The sequence below is a fragment of the Rhinoderma darwinii genome, chromosome 1 (assembly GCF_050947455.1).
Source record: "Rhinoderma darwinii isolate aRhiDar2 chromosome 1, aRhiDar2.hap1, whole genome shotgun sequence".
Taxonomy (NCBI): Eukaryota; Metazoa; Chordata; class Amphibia; order Anura; family Rhinodermatidae; genus Rhinoderma; species Rhinoderma darwinii.
This window is the reverse complement of record NC_134687.1, coordinates 664,533,616-664,547,769: the sequence shown is the minus strand read 5'-3', so window position 1 is coordinate 664,547,769 and position 14,154 is coordinate 664,533,616. Positions and strand designations below refer to the sequence as shown.

At 54.1% G+C, this 14,154-nt stretch overlaps 2 protein-coding genes across 3 annotated transcripts in view; one reads left to right on the top strand and one right to left on the bottom strand.

The window, feature by feature from the left end:
• The window catches only part of LOC142664662 (uncharacterized), a 429,232-nt gene that overhangs the window by 362,401 nt on the left and 52,677 nt on the right, over positions 1-14,154 (bottom strand). Inside the window, exon 1 of one of the 2 annotated variants that reach the window (XM_075843881.1) lies at positions 4,811-4,942. The exons of the other annotated variant lie outside the window; for it this stretch is intronic. The gene's annotated coding sequence lies outside the window, so the exon portion shown is untranslated. Of the gene's footprint in view, positions 1-4,810; positions 4,943-14,154 lie in introns of those variants that run through there. 2 annotated transcript variants of the gene reach the window in all.
• LOC142664655 (uncharacterized) overlaps positions 4,930-14,154 on the top strand; it is a 40,351-nt gene continuing 31,126 nt past the window's right edge. Inside the window, exons 1-3 of the mRNA XM_075843863.1 lie at positions 4,930-5,446; positions 13,290-13,453; positions 13,934-14,107. Of these exons, the coding sequence (XP_075699978.1) occupies positions 13,376-13,453; positions 13,934-14,107 (252 nt within the window). The 5' untranslated portion in view covers positions 4,930-5,446; positions 13,290-13,375. The remainder of the gene's footprint in view (positions 5,447-13,289; positions 13,454-13,933; positions 14,108-14,154) is intronic.

The window sequence follows — 14,154 nt, the reverse complement described above, 5'->3', positions numbered from 1 at the left end:
ACAGGGGGCTGTGTCGCATTACCTACAGGGGGCTGTGTCGCATTACCTACAGGGGGCTGTGTGGCATTATCTACAGGGGGCTGTGTGGCATTACCTACAGGGGGCTGTGTCGCATTACCTACAGGGGGGCTGTGTGGCATTACCTACAGGGGGCTGTGTAGCATTACCTACAGGGGGCTGTGTGGCACTACCTACAGGGGGCTGTGTGGCACTACCTACAGGGGGGCTGTGTGGCATTACCTATAGGGGGCTGTGTGGCATTACCTATAGGGGGCTGTGTGGCATTACCTACAGGGGGCTGTGTGGCATTACCTATAGGGGGCTGTGTGGCATTACCTACAGGGGGCTGTGTGGCATTACCTACAGGGGGCTGTGTAGCATTACCTACAGGGGGGCTGTGTGGCACTACCTACAGGGGGCTGTGTGGCACTGCCTACAGGGGGCTGTGTGGCATTACCTACAGGGGGGCTGTGTGGCATTACCTACAGGGGGGCTGTGTAGCACTACCTACAGGGGGCTGTGTGGCATTACCTACAGGGGGGCTGTGTGGCATTACCTACAGGGGGCTGTGTGGCATTACCTACAGGGGGGATGTGTGGCATTACCTACAGGGGGGCTGTGTGGTATTACCTACAGGGGGCTGTGTGGCACTACCTACAGGGGGCTGTGTTGCATTACCTACAGGGGGGCTGTGTGGCATTACCTACAGGGGGGCTGTGTGGCATTACCTACAGGGGGCTGTGTGGCATTACCTACAGGGGGCTGTGTAGCACTACCTACAGGGGGCTGTGTGGCACTACCTACAGGGGGCTGTGTGGCACTACCTACAGGGGGCTGTGTAGCACTACCTACAGGGGGCTGTGTGGCACTACCTACAGGGGGCTGTGTATCATTACCTACAGGGGGCTGTGTGGCACTACCTACAGGGGGGCTGTGTAGCATTACCTACAGGGGGGCTGTGTGGTATTACCTACAGGGGGCTGTGTGGCATTACCTACAGGGGGCTGTGTGACATTATCTACAGGGGGCTGTGTGGCATTACCTACAGGGGGCTGTGTGGCATTACCTACAGGGGGCTGTGTAGCATTATCTACAGGGGGGCTGTGTGGTATTACCTACAGGGGGCTGTGTGGCATTACCTACAGGGGGCTGTGTGGCATTACCTACAGGGGGCTGTGTGGCATTACCTACAGGGGGCTGTGTAGCATTATCTACAGGGGGGCTGTGTGGTATTACCTACAGGGGGCTGTGTAGCACTACCTACAGGGGGGCTGTGTGGTATTACCTACAGGGGGCTGTGTGGCACTACCTACAGGGGGGCTGTGTGGTATTACCTACAGGGGGCTGTGTGGCACTACCTACAGGGGGCTGTGTAGCACTACCTACAGGGGGCTGTGTGGCATTACCTACAGGAAGCTGTGTGGCACTACCTACAGGGGGCTGTGTGGCACTACCTACAGGGGGCTGTGTGGCATTACCTACAGGGGGCTGTGTGACATTACCTACAGGGGGCTGTGTGACATTACCTACAGGGGGCTGTGTGGCATTACCTACAGGGGGCTGTGTGGCATTACCTACAGGGGGCTGTGTGGCATTACCTACAGGGAGCTGTGTGGCACTACCTACAGGGGGGCTATGTGGCACTACCTACAGGGGGCTGTGTGGCACTACCTACAGGGGGGCTGTGCGGCATTACCTACAGGGGGCTGTGTGGCACTACCTACAGGGGGCTGTGTGGCACTACCTACAGGGGGCTGTGTGGCACTACCTACAGGGGGCTGTGTGGCACTACCTACAGGGGGCTGTGTGGCACTTCCTACAGGGGGCTGTGTGGCATTACCTACAGGGGGCTGTGTGGCATTACCTACAGGGAGCTGTGTGGCACTACCTACAGGGGGGCTATGTGGCACTACCTACAGGGGGCTGTGTGGCACTACCTACAGGGGGGCTGTGCGGCACTACCTACAGGGGGGCTGTGCGGCATTACCTACAGGGGGCTGTGTGGCACTACCTACAGGGGGGCTATGTGGCACTACCTACAGGGGGCTGTGTGGCACTACCTACAGGGGGCTGTGTGGCACTACCTACAGGGGGCTGTGTGGCACTACCTACAGGGGGCTGTGTGGCACTACCTACAGGGGGGCTGTGTGGCACTACCTACAGGGGGCTGTGTGGCATTACCTACAGGGGGGCTGTGTGGCACTACCTACAGGGGGGCTGTGTGGCATTACCTACAGGGGGCTGTGTGGCATTACCTACAGGGGGGCTGTGTGGCACTACCTACAGGGGGGCTGTGCGGCATTACCTACAGGGGGCTGTGTGGCACTACCTACAGGGGGGCTGTGTGGCACTACCTACAGGGGGGCTGTGTGGCACTACCTACAGGGGGCTGTGTGGCACTACCTACAGGGGGATGTGTGGCACTACCTACAGGGGGATGTGTGGCATTACCTACAGGGGGGCTGTGTGGCACTACCTACAGGGGGCTGTGTGGCACTACCTACAGGGGGCTGTGTGGCACTACCTACAGGGGGGCTATGTGGCACTACCTACAGGGGGCTGTGTGGCATTACCTACAGGGGGGCTGTGTGGCACTACCTACAGGGGGGCTGTGTGGCACTACCTACAGGGGGGCTGTGTGGCATTACCTACAGGGGGCTGTGTGGCATTACCTACAGGGGGGCTGTGCGGCATTACCTACAGGGGGCTGTGTGGCACTACCTACAGGGGGGCTATGTGGCACTACCTACAGGGGGCTGTGTGGCACTACCTACAGGGGGCTGTGTGGCACTACCTACAGGGGGCTGTGTGGCATTACCTACAGGGGGGCTGTGTGGCACTACCTACAGGGGGGCTATGTGGCACTACCTACAGGGGGCTGTGTGGCATTACCTACAGGGGGGCTGTGTGGCACTACCTACAGGGGGCTGTGTGGCACTACCTAGAGGGGGCTGTGTGGCACTATCTACAGAGGGCTGTGTAGCATTATCTACAGGGGGGCTGTGTGGCACAACCTACAGGGGGGCTATGTGGCACTACCTACAGGGGGCTGTGTGGCACTACCTACAGGGGGCTGTGTGGCACTACCTACAGGGGGCTGTGTGGCATTACCTACAGGGGGGCTGTGTGGCACTACCTACAGGGGGGCTATGTGGCACTACCTACAGGGGGCTGTGTGGCATTACCTACAGGGGGGCTGTGTGGCACTACCTACAGGGGGCTGTGTGGCACTACCTAGAGGGGGCTGTGTGGCACTATCTACAGAGGGCTGTGTAGCATTATCTACAGGGGGGCTGTGTGGCACAACCTACAGGGGGGCTATGTGGCACTACCTACAGGGGGCTGTGTGGCACTACCTACAGGGGGCTGTGTGGCACTACCTACAGGGGGCTGTGTGGCACTACCTACAGGGGGCTGTGTGGCATTACCTACAGGGGGGCTGTGTGGCACTACCTACAGGGGGGCTATGTGGCACTACCTACAGGGGGCTGTGTGGCATTACCTACAGGGGGGCTGTGTGGCACTACCTACAGAGGGCTGTGTAGCACTACCTACATTGGGCTGTGTGACACTACCTACAGGGGGCTGTGTGGCATTACCTACAGGGGGCTGTGTGGCATTATCTACAGGGGGCTGTGTGGCATTACCTATAAGGGGGGCTGTGGCACTACCTACAGGGGGGCTGTGTGGCATTATCTACAGGAGGCTGTGTGGCATTACCTATAAGGGGGGCTGTGGCACTACCTACAGGGGGGCTGTGTGGCATTATCTACAGGGGGCTGTGTGGCATTACCTACAGGGGGCTGTGTGGCATTATCTACAGGGGGCTGTGTGGCATTACCTATAAGGGGGGCTGTGGCACTACCTACAGGGGGGCTGTGTGGCATTATCTACAGGAGGCTGTGTGGCACTACCTACAGGGGGGCTGTGTGGCATTACCTATAAGGGGGGCTGTGGCAGTATCTACAGAGGGAAGCGTGTGGCAAAAAATGTACAAATGAAAGTCATCCGATTTTAAAACGGACAGGGAAAAAAAAGGAGGCAAAACGGGTCAAAAATCGGACGCCAAAAAAAGGAAACACGGCCCGGAACTAAAGCAAAACGCCCGAGAAAAACTGACGTTTTTATTGGCCGACACTCGGACGCTGTCGTGTGAATGAGGCCTTATAGATCTGAGAAGACAGGGAGGGAAAAACTAAAACAGAACCTGGCCTGGTCATTAAGGGGTTAACCTGCGGTGCGGATTATAAACACGCAGGATATCGGATTTATACCGCGGATTCGCTGCGCATTTTTTGCAGAATTTTCCCATTAAGTTCAATGGGAAAGTTAAGTTCCGCAACAAACGCCATTGTTCCCAGAATCCTCTGCGGCTCCGCCGCGTGTTCGCAGCAACGCTGCAGGTTACACATATATAAAGAAGGCGTCATGTGACCCCTGCAGCCAATCACAGGCTGGAGAGGTCACATGTCATTATAGGGGTCCCCTGGACACAGCCGGAAGAGCAGGGACGTGTTGCTATGGTAACGCTGGGAGAGGTGAGGATCGGCCTTGTTGTATTTCTGTAGTAGATATTCGGGAGGATTATACGTCCACCATTTGGGGTGAATATTCGGGGGGATTTCCTTGCGTGTTGTGGGTCGTATTCGCTACGTCTGAACATTCCCTTAAACCGCACGGTGAACGACATTAACAAGAAACGTATAAAAGTCAGTGAATAAGTTGTATGTAGCGAATATTATGTCATTACAAACTACGACTCGTCCCACAAAACATCCGACCACTACAAAGACCAGAAATAACCACTTACCCCAAAGAGGCCGGCACTGGAGGGGTTAAATCCCGGCTAGGAGTCCAGTGGGCGGGGTCACTCAATGATTGACAGCTCTCTGCATACACACTCATACAGGGGTGACTGATAACAGAGAGAACACCCGACAAGCGCTGCCCTCTACCTTATACACGGCAATAGCGGAAGGACCTGTGATGACGTCACCACCAAGTGATCGAAGCAGGAGGGGCGGAGCTTAGAACTGGGACGAATGGAAGATGGATGAGAGACCTATAATAATGATGATCACGTGACATTGGGGGTGGGGCTCCGTGAGGGGGCGAGGCTCTGCTGTGTGGAGCACTGATAATGATCCCTTGTCATGAGGGGTGGGGCTCATGTGCTGCGTAAGGAAAAAGACAATGCTGCAATGTGTAAAGCGATGATGATCACGTGACATGAGTGGTCTCTCTGTGAGGGGACCGGACTATGCCTCCTCTCCACATATAAGCCCCGCCCATCCGGACCCGGCCACGTGTTGGGGACGTCATCACAGGTCCTTACCGTTTGTGAGGTGGAGCAGCGCTGGTCGAGTGTACATGACTTCCGGTCACCGCTGTTATATCGTGTTCCCTCTGTTATCAGTCAGGAGATTTCCCATGATGCAGTAGTAAGGTAAGGTTACATGACGTCATTTCTGTGCGGTTTTGGTGCGGCTTTTTGGCACAGTGTTGTACATCATTTAGTAGGTAATGGGCAGCCAGTGACCGCAGAGGTGGAATGAGGGGAGAGGTAGATTTACCCCTGCAGCAGAGCTGAGAATGGGTAGGACGGTGTAATAGTGTTAGATGGAAGCCACAGAGGAGGATGGTGGAGACGGTGGATGATGAGGGCATATGTACTGGCATTTATGTCTGTACGAGGGGGAGGAAAGACGGACTTCTAGAGGGAGGGGAGGAAAGGCGGACTTCTAGAGGGAGGGGGAGGAAAGGCGGACTTCTAGAGGGGGAGGAAAGACGGACTTCTAGAGGGAGGGAGGAAAGACGGACTTCTAGAGGGAGGGAGGGGAGGAAAGACGGACTTCTAGAGGGAGGGAGGAAAGACGGACTTCTAGAGGGAGGGAGGGGAGGAAAGACGGACTTCTAGAGGGAGGGAGGGGAGGAAAGTCGGACTTCTAGAGGGAGGGAGGGGAGGAAAGACGGACTTCTAGAGGGAGGGAGGGAGGGGAGGAAAGTCGGACTTCTAGAGGGAGGGAGGGGAGGAAAGACGGACTTCTAGAGGGAGGGAGGGGAGGAAAGACGGACTTCTAGAGGGGGGAGGAAAGACGGACTTCTAGAGGGCGAGGAAAGACGGACTTCTAGAGGGAGGGAAGGGAGGAAAGACGGACTTCTAGAGGGAGGGAGGGGAGGAAAGACGGACTTCTAGAGGGAGGGAGGGGAGGAAAGACGGACTTCTAGAGGGAGAGAGGGGAGGAAAGACGGACTTCTAGAGGGGGAGGAAAGACGGACTTCTAGAGGGGGAGGAAAGACGGACTTCTAGAGGGGGAGGAAAGACGGTCTTCTAGAGGGTGAGGAAAGACGGACTTCTAGAGGGCGAGGAAAGACGGACTTCTAGAGGGGGGAGGAAAGACGGACTTCTAGAGGGCGAGGAAAGACGGACTTCTAGAGGGCGAGGAAAGACGGACTTCTAGAGGGCGAGGAAAGACGGACTTCTAGAGGGGGGGAGGAAAGACGGACTTCTAGAGGGGGGGGAGACGGACTTCGGGAGGGAGGGGAGGAAAGACGGACTTCGGGAGGGAGGGGAGGAAAGACTCGACTTCTGGATGGGGAGGAAAGACGGACTTCTGGAGGGGGAGGAAAGACGGACTTCTAGAGGGGGCGAGGAAAGACGGACTTCTAGAGGGGGCGAGGAAAGACGGACTTCTAGAGGGGGCGAGGAAAGACGGACTTCTAGAGGGGGCGAGGAAAGACGGACTTCTAGAGGGCGAGGAAAGACGGACTTCTAGAGGGCGAGGAAAGACGGACTTCTAGAGGGCGAGGAAAGACGGACTTCTAGAGGGGGGGAGGAAAGACTGACTTCTAGAGGGGGGGAGGAAAGACTGACTTCTAGAGGGGGGAGGAAAGACGGACTTCTAGAGGGAGGGGAGGAATGACGGACTTCTAGAGGGAGGGAGGGAGGGGAGGAAAGACGGACTTCGGGAGGGAGGGGAGGAAAGACGGACTTCTAGAGGGAGGGGAGGAAAGACTGACTTCTAGAGGGAGGGAGGGGAGGAAAGACTGACTTCTAGAGGGAGGGAGGGAGGGGAGGAATGACGGACTTCTGGAGGGGAGGAAAGACGGACTTCTAGAGGGAGGGAGGAAAGACTGACTTCTAGAGGGGGGAGGAAAGACGGACTTCTAGAGGGAGGGGAGGAATGACGGACTTCTAGAGGGAGGGAGGGGAGGAAAGACGGACTTCTAGAGGGAGGGAGGGGAGGAAAGACGGACTTCTAGAGGGAGGGGAGGAAAGACTGACTTCTAGAGGGAGGGAGGGGAGGAAAGACTGACTTCTAGAGGGAGGGAGGGAGGGAGGGGAGGAATGACGGACTTCTGGAGGGGAGGAAAGACGGACTTCTAGAGGGAGGGAGGGGAGGAAAGACGGACTTCTAGAGGGGGGAGGAAAGACTGACTTCTAGAGGGGGGAGGAAAGACTGACTTCTAGAGGGAGGGAGGGGAGGAAAGACTGACTTCTAGAGGGAGGGAGGGGAGGAAAGACTGACTTCTAGAGGGAGGGAGGGGAGGAAAGACTGACTTCTAGAGGGAGGGAGGGGAGGAAAGACTGACTTCTAGAGGGGGGAGGAAAGACGGACTTCTAGAGGGAGGGGAGGAATGACGGACTTCTAGAGGGAGGGAGGGGAGGAAAGACGGACTTCTAGAGGGAGGGAGGGGAGGAAAGACGGACTTCTAGAGGGAGGGGAGGAAAGACTGACTTCTAGAGGGAGGGAGGGGAGGAAAGACTGACTTCTAGAGGGAGGAAGGGGAGGAATGACGGACTTCTGGAGGGGAGGAAAGACGGACTTCTAGAGGGAGGGAGGGGAGGAAAGACGGACTTCTAGAGGGGGGAGGAAAGACTGACTTCTAGAGGGGGGAGGAAAGACTGACTTCTAGAGGGAGGGAGGGGAGGAAAGACTGACTTCTAGAGGGAGGGAGGGGAGGAAAGACTGACTTCTAGAGGGAGGGAGGGGAGGAAAGACTGACTTCTAGAGGGAGGGAGGGGAGGAAAGACTGACTTCTAGAGGGAGGGAGGGGAGGAAAGACTGACTTCTAGAGGGAGGGAGGGAGGGGAGGAAAGACTGACTTCTAGAGGGAGGGAGGGAGGGGAGGAAAGACTGACTTCTAGAGGGAGGGAGGGGAGGAAAGACTGACTTCTAGAGGGAGGGAGGGGAGGAAAGACGGACTTCTAGAGGGAGGGAGCGGAGGAAAGACGGACTTCTAGAGGGAGGGAGGGGAGGAAAGACGGACTTCTAGAGGGAGGGAGGGGAGGAAAGACGGACTTCTAGAGGGAGGGAGGGGAGGAAAGACGGACTTCTAGAGGGAGGGAGCGGAGGAAAGACGGACTTCTAGAGGGAGGGAGGGGAGGAAAGACGGACTTCTAGAGGGAGGGAGGGGAGGAAAGACGGACTTCTAGAGGGAGGGAGGGGAGGAAAGACGGACTTCTAGAGGGAGGGAGCGGAGGAAAGACGGACTTCTAGAGGGAGGGAGGGGAGGAAAGACGGACTTCTAGAGGGAGGGAGGGGAGGAAAGACGGACTTCTAGAGGGAGGGAGGGGAGGAAAGACGGACTTCTAGAGGGAGGGAGGGGAGGAAAGACGGACTTCTAGAGGGAGGGATGGGAGGAAAGACGGACTTCTAGAGGGAGGGAGGGGAGGAAAGACGGACTTCTAGAGGGAGGGAGGGGAGGAAAGACGGACTTCTAGAGGGAGGGAGGGGAGGAAAGACGGACTTCTAGAGGGAGGGAGGGGAGGAAAGACGGACTTCTAGAGGGAGGGAGGGGAGGAAAGACGGACTTCTAGAGGGAGGGAGGGGAGAAAAGACGGACTTCTAGAGGGAGGGAGGGGAGAAAAGACGGACTTCTAGAGGGAGGGAGGGGAGGAAAGACGGACTTCTAGAGGGAGGGGAGGAAAGACAGACTTCTAGAGGGAGGGGAGGAAAGACAGACTTCTAGAGGGAGGGGAGGAAAGACGGACTTCTAGAGGGAGGGGAGGAAAGACAGACTTCTAGAGGGAGGGGAGGAAAGACGAACTTCTAGAGGGAGGGGAGGAAAGACAGACTTCTAGAGGGAGGGGAGGAAAGACGAACTTCTAGAGGGAGGGGAGGAAAGACGGACTTCTAGAGGGAGGGAGGGGAGGAAAGACGGACTTCTAGAGGGAGGGAGGGGAGGAAGACGGACTTCTAGAGGGAGGGAGGGGAGGAAAGACGGACTTCTAGAGGGAGGGAGGGGAGGAAAGACAGACTTCTGGAGGGAGGGAGGGGAGGAAAGACAGACTTCTGGAGGGAGGGAGGGGAGGAAAGACGGACTTCTAGAGGAAGGGAGGGAGGGGAGGAAAGACGAACTTCTAGAGGGAGGGGAGGAAAGACGGACTTCTAGAGGGAGGGAGGGGAGGAAAGACGGACTTCTAGAGGGAGGGAGGGGAGGAAAGATGGACTTCTAGAGGGAGGGAGGGGAGGAAAGACGGACTTCTAGAGGGAGGGAGGGGAGGAAAGACGGACTTCTAGAGGGAGGGAGGGGAGGAAAGACGGACTTCTAGAGGGAGGGAGGGGAGGAAAGACGGACTTCTAGAGGGAGGGAGGGGAGGAAAGACGGACTTCTAGAGGGAGGGAGGGGAGGAAAGACGGACTTCGGGAGGGAGGGGAGGAAAGACGGACTTCTAGAGGGAGGGAGGGGAGGAAAGACGGACTTCTAGAGGGAGGGAGGGGAGGAAAGACGGACTTCTAGAGGGAGGGAGGGGGGGAGGAAAGACGGACTTCTAGAGGGAGGGAGGGGAGGAAAGACGGACTTCTAGAGGGTGGGAGGGAGGGGAGGAAAGACGGACTTCTAGAGGGAGGGAGGGGAGGAAAGACGGACTTCTAGAGGGAGGGAGGGAGGAAAGACGGACTTCTAGAGGGTTTATGAGGTGGAGGCAGCAAGAAGTGGGAAGCGCTTGGCTGTGCTGTCTGACATTAAGACTATGTTCACACTGTTTTTTGACGCGGAAACCGCGCTGCAAAACTCGTCAAAAAACAGCCGTGGGCGAAAAACGCAGCAAAAATCGGCGTGCAGGCAGAGGAAATTATGCCTCAAACTTCAAAATCTTGAGGCAGAATTTCCGCCTGCAAAAAACTCTGTGTGAACCCGGCCTAAGGGTTATCCCAATACGGCGACCTGTGAGACGGGAAAAGTGTGGAGCCGTTACCTGTGATTGATAGTTCTGGTGAGGGGGGGGGGGGGTTAGTGAAATGGCGTAAAGATGGTTCCGTTTTCTCCAGGTTGATCTTTAGGAAGAGGGAGGTGAAGGTGGAGATAACTGTTAGGGTATGTTCACACGCAGTGGTTTCAGATTAATTTGGGCGTTTTACGCCTCGAATTACGTCTGAAAAAACTCCCCTAATACGCTTAAAAACATCTGCCCATTGCTTTCAATGGGAATTACGATGTTCTGTTCCCACGAGCCTTCATTTTAAGCGTCGCTGTCAAAATACGACGCGTTAAATGACGGCTCGTCAAAAGAAGTGCAGGGCGCTTCTTGGGACGTTTTTGGAGGTGTTTTTCATTGACTCCATTAAAAAACGGCCGTAAGAAACGCAGCGCAAATCGCAATTTGCTTAAAAAACGTATGAAAATCAGGAGCTGTTTTCCCTTGAAAACAGCTCCGTATTTTCAGACGTTTTTAGCTAATCGTGAGAACATACCCTAAGGGTATGTTCAAATTCAAACGCAAAAAAGTCTGAAAATACGGAGCTTCAAGGGAAAATCGCTCCTGATTTTCAGACTTTTTTTAAGCCAATCGCGATTTTCGCTGCGTTTTTTACGGCCGGTTTTGGAGCGGTTTTCTATAGAGTCTATGAAAAACGGCTCCAAAAACAGCCCAAGAAGTGACGTGCACTTCATTTTGTGGCCGTTTTTCAAAATGGCCGCGTAAAAAATGGCCCGTCGGGACAGAACGGGACACGAAAATAGGCTGTGTGAACATACCCTTAGACACTCTAGATAGCAGGGAGGTAACATCAAGAGCAGAGAGGTAAATTTGACTTTGAGACCCTTGAGGGACACTAACAGAGAGAGGGTGGGACAAGGAGGAGGTGGTGTGTGAATGGGAGATACGAAGTCTTTGGTTGGTAAAGTATGAGGAGATCCAGGAGAGCGCCATGTCTGTGATGTCAAGGAACTAGAGGATTTGTATCAGGATGGTGTGGTCTACTGTGTCGTAGGTGGTGGACAGGTCTAGAAGGGGGAGCACAGAGTAATGTAGAAGACGGAGGACAGGTCTAGAAGGAGGAGCACAGAGTAATGTAGAAGGTGAAGGACAGGTCTAGAAGGAGGAGCACAGAGTAATGTAGAAGCGGAGGACAGGTCTAGAAGGAGGAGCACAGAGTAATGTAGAAGCAGAGGACTGGTCTAGAAGGAGGAACACAGAGTAATGTAGAAGCAGAGGACAGGTCTAGAAGGAGGAGCACAGAGTAATGTAGAAGCAGAGCACAGGTCAAGAAGGAGCTGCACAGAGTAATGTAGAAGCAGAGGACGGGACTAGAAGGTGGTGGACACGTCTAGAAGGAAGAGCACAGAGTAATGTAGAAGCAGAGGACAGGTCTAGAAGGAGGAGCACAGAGTAATGTAGAAGGCAGAGGACAAGTATAGGAGGAGGAGCACAGTGTAATGTATTAGCAGAGGACAGATCTAGAAAGAGCAGCATAGAGTAATGTAGAAGCAGAGGACAGGTCTAGAAGGAGGAGCACAGATTTATGTAGAAGCAGAGGACAGGTCTAGAAGGAGGAGCACAGAGTAATGTAGAATCAGAGAACCGGTCTAGAAGGAGGAGCACAGAGTAATGTAGAAGCAGAGGACCGGTCTAGAAGGTGGTGGACAGGTCTAGAAGGTGGTGGACATGTCTAGAAGGTGGTGGACAGGTCTAGAAAGAGCAGCATAGAGTAATGTAGAAGCAGAGGAACGGTCTAGAAGGAGGAGCACAGAGTAATTTAGAAGCAGAGGACATGTCGAGAAGGAGGAGCACGGAGTAATGTAGAAGCAGAGGACAGATCTAGAAGGAGGAGCACAGAGTAATGTAGAAGCAGAGGACAGGTCTAGAAGGAGGAGCACAGAGTAATGTAGAAGCAGAGGACAGGTCTAGAAGGACGAGCACAGAATAATGTAGAAGCAGAGGACAGGTCTGGAAGGAGGAGCACAGAATAATGTAGAAGCAGAGGACGGGTCTAGAAGGAGGAGCACAGAGTAATGTAGAAGGTGGAGGACAGGTCTGGAAGGAGGCGCACAGAGTAATGTAGAAGGTGGAGGACAGGTCTGGAAGGAGGAGCACAGAGTAATGTAGAAGCAGAAGACAGGTCTAGAAGGAGGAGCACAGAGTAATGTAGAAGCAGAGGACAGGTCTAGAAGGAAGAGCACAGAGTAATGTAGAAGCAGAGGACAGGTCTAGAAGGAGGAGCACAGAATAATGTAGAAGCAGAGGACGGGTCTAGAAGGAGGAGCACAGAGTAATGTAGAAGGTGGAGGACAGGTCTGGAAGGAGGAGCACAAAGTAATGTAGAATGTGGAGGACAGGTCTGGAAGGAGGCGCACAGAGTAATGTAGAAGGTGGAGGATAGGTCTGGAAGGAGGAGCACAGAGTAATGTAGAAGCAGAAGACAGGTCTAGAAGGAGAAGCACAGAGTAATGTATTAGCAGAGGACAGGTCTAGAAGGAGGAGCACAGAGTAATGTACAAGGTGGAGGACAAGTTACACCTGACAGAAGTCTGTGTGTGAGATGTGGCCTCCCGCGCGTGCACAGTGGGCGGCCGGGGCCTCCCGCGCGTGCATACTGGGCGGTTGATTTCCATGAACCGTGGTAAAACAATCTAGAAGGAATAGGTCAATACTGTAATAAATACGAAATTTAGATGTCTCTGAAGGTCCAGGATCTCTGAGGTAACTTCTAATATCTGATATTATGAGGGTATTAATTCATAAAGGACATCTGTCACATTGACCACCAGTCTGATCTTTTGGCAGCAAATTACATAGCAGGAGGACCTGAGCAGATTATGTCTCTCCATTCACTTCTATAGGAGTTACAGAAAGCTCCTAACAAGGCCACCCAGAGGTGGAGCCGCATCTACCAGACATTTCTGGCATATCCTGGGGAGAAATGTCCGTGTTGGGAATACCCCTTTATTCCATGTGGTGACGGCTCTGAGAAGATGTTTCTCTCAATGATGAATAAGTGAGGTTCTGTATGTCACACATGATGTTGTCCCCTGTATGATCTCCATCTTCTCCTTTCTTCATAAAGACGTCTGCAGTACTAGATCCTCCGGTTCCTCCAGTTTTCTCATCTTCTCCTTCACAACGTTCCTTCTCCTGAGTGACCCACCAAGGATGGACAAGGACAGGAATGAGATGAGCAGAAGAATATTAGACTTCACCTTGGAGATCATCTACCTGTTGAGCGGAGAGGTAAACTTTTCTACATTATAGAACAAGTCCCACATAAGGAAGGGACAATACATAATAGGAAGAATCCAGTGTCCTGTATAACAGCGTCCAGACCTTCCAAGTGACGTTAAGAAGCCATCAGCAGAAAAGCTGAAGATCAGCCACCAATATGGTCAGTTATATGTCATGTCACCAATGCAGCAATAGTAATGTTGTAGAGCAATGAGAATGACAAGGAACCAGGAGAATCAGGATGACCTCTATATAGAAACCTAGAAGATGACGGCAGGAGGAGAGCACATGGTCCATCTAGTCCCCCCAATATTATTTCCTTCTTAGTTTTGGCCTCGTTCTATTTCCTCAATGTCTTTTTGTAGGTGAGGTCTCCAGTATTACAGATGTGGGGTCACTAGAGCTCTATACAGCGGGGTCACAATCTTCCTCTTCTACTGAGGGGGGAATACTGTGTTCAGTTCTCTAAGTGTCTCTCTCCATACACAGGAGTACACAATAGTGAAGAAGACATCGGGTGACTGTACGACTCCCATCATCCATGAGTCAGGAGGATGGAGCAGTAGTCAGAGCCCCATCACAGAACCTCCCCTTCACTCCCGGATACCTGAGAAGAAGATCTTAGAACTGATCTACAAGATGACTGAGCTGCTGACTGGAGAGGTGACACTGCTGGGAAATTCTACAGTAACAGCACTGGAGGTGTCTGG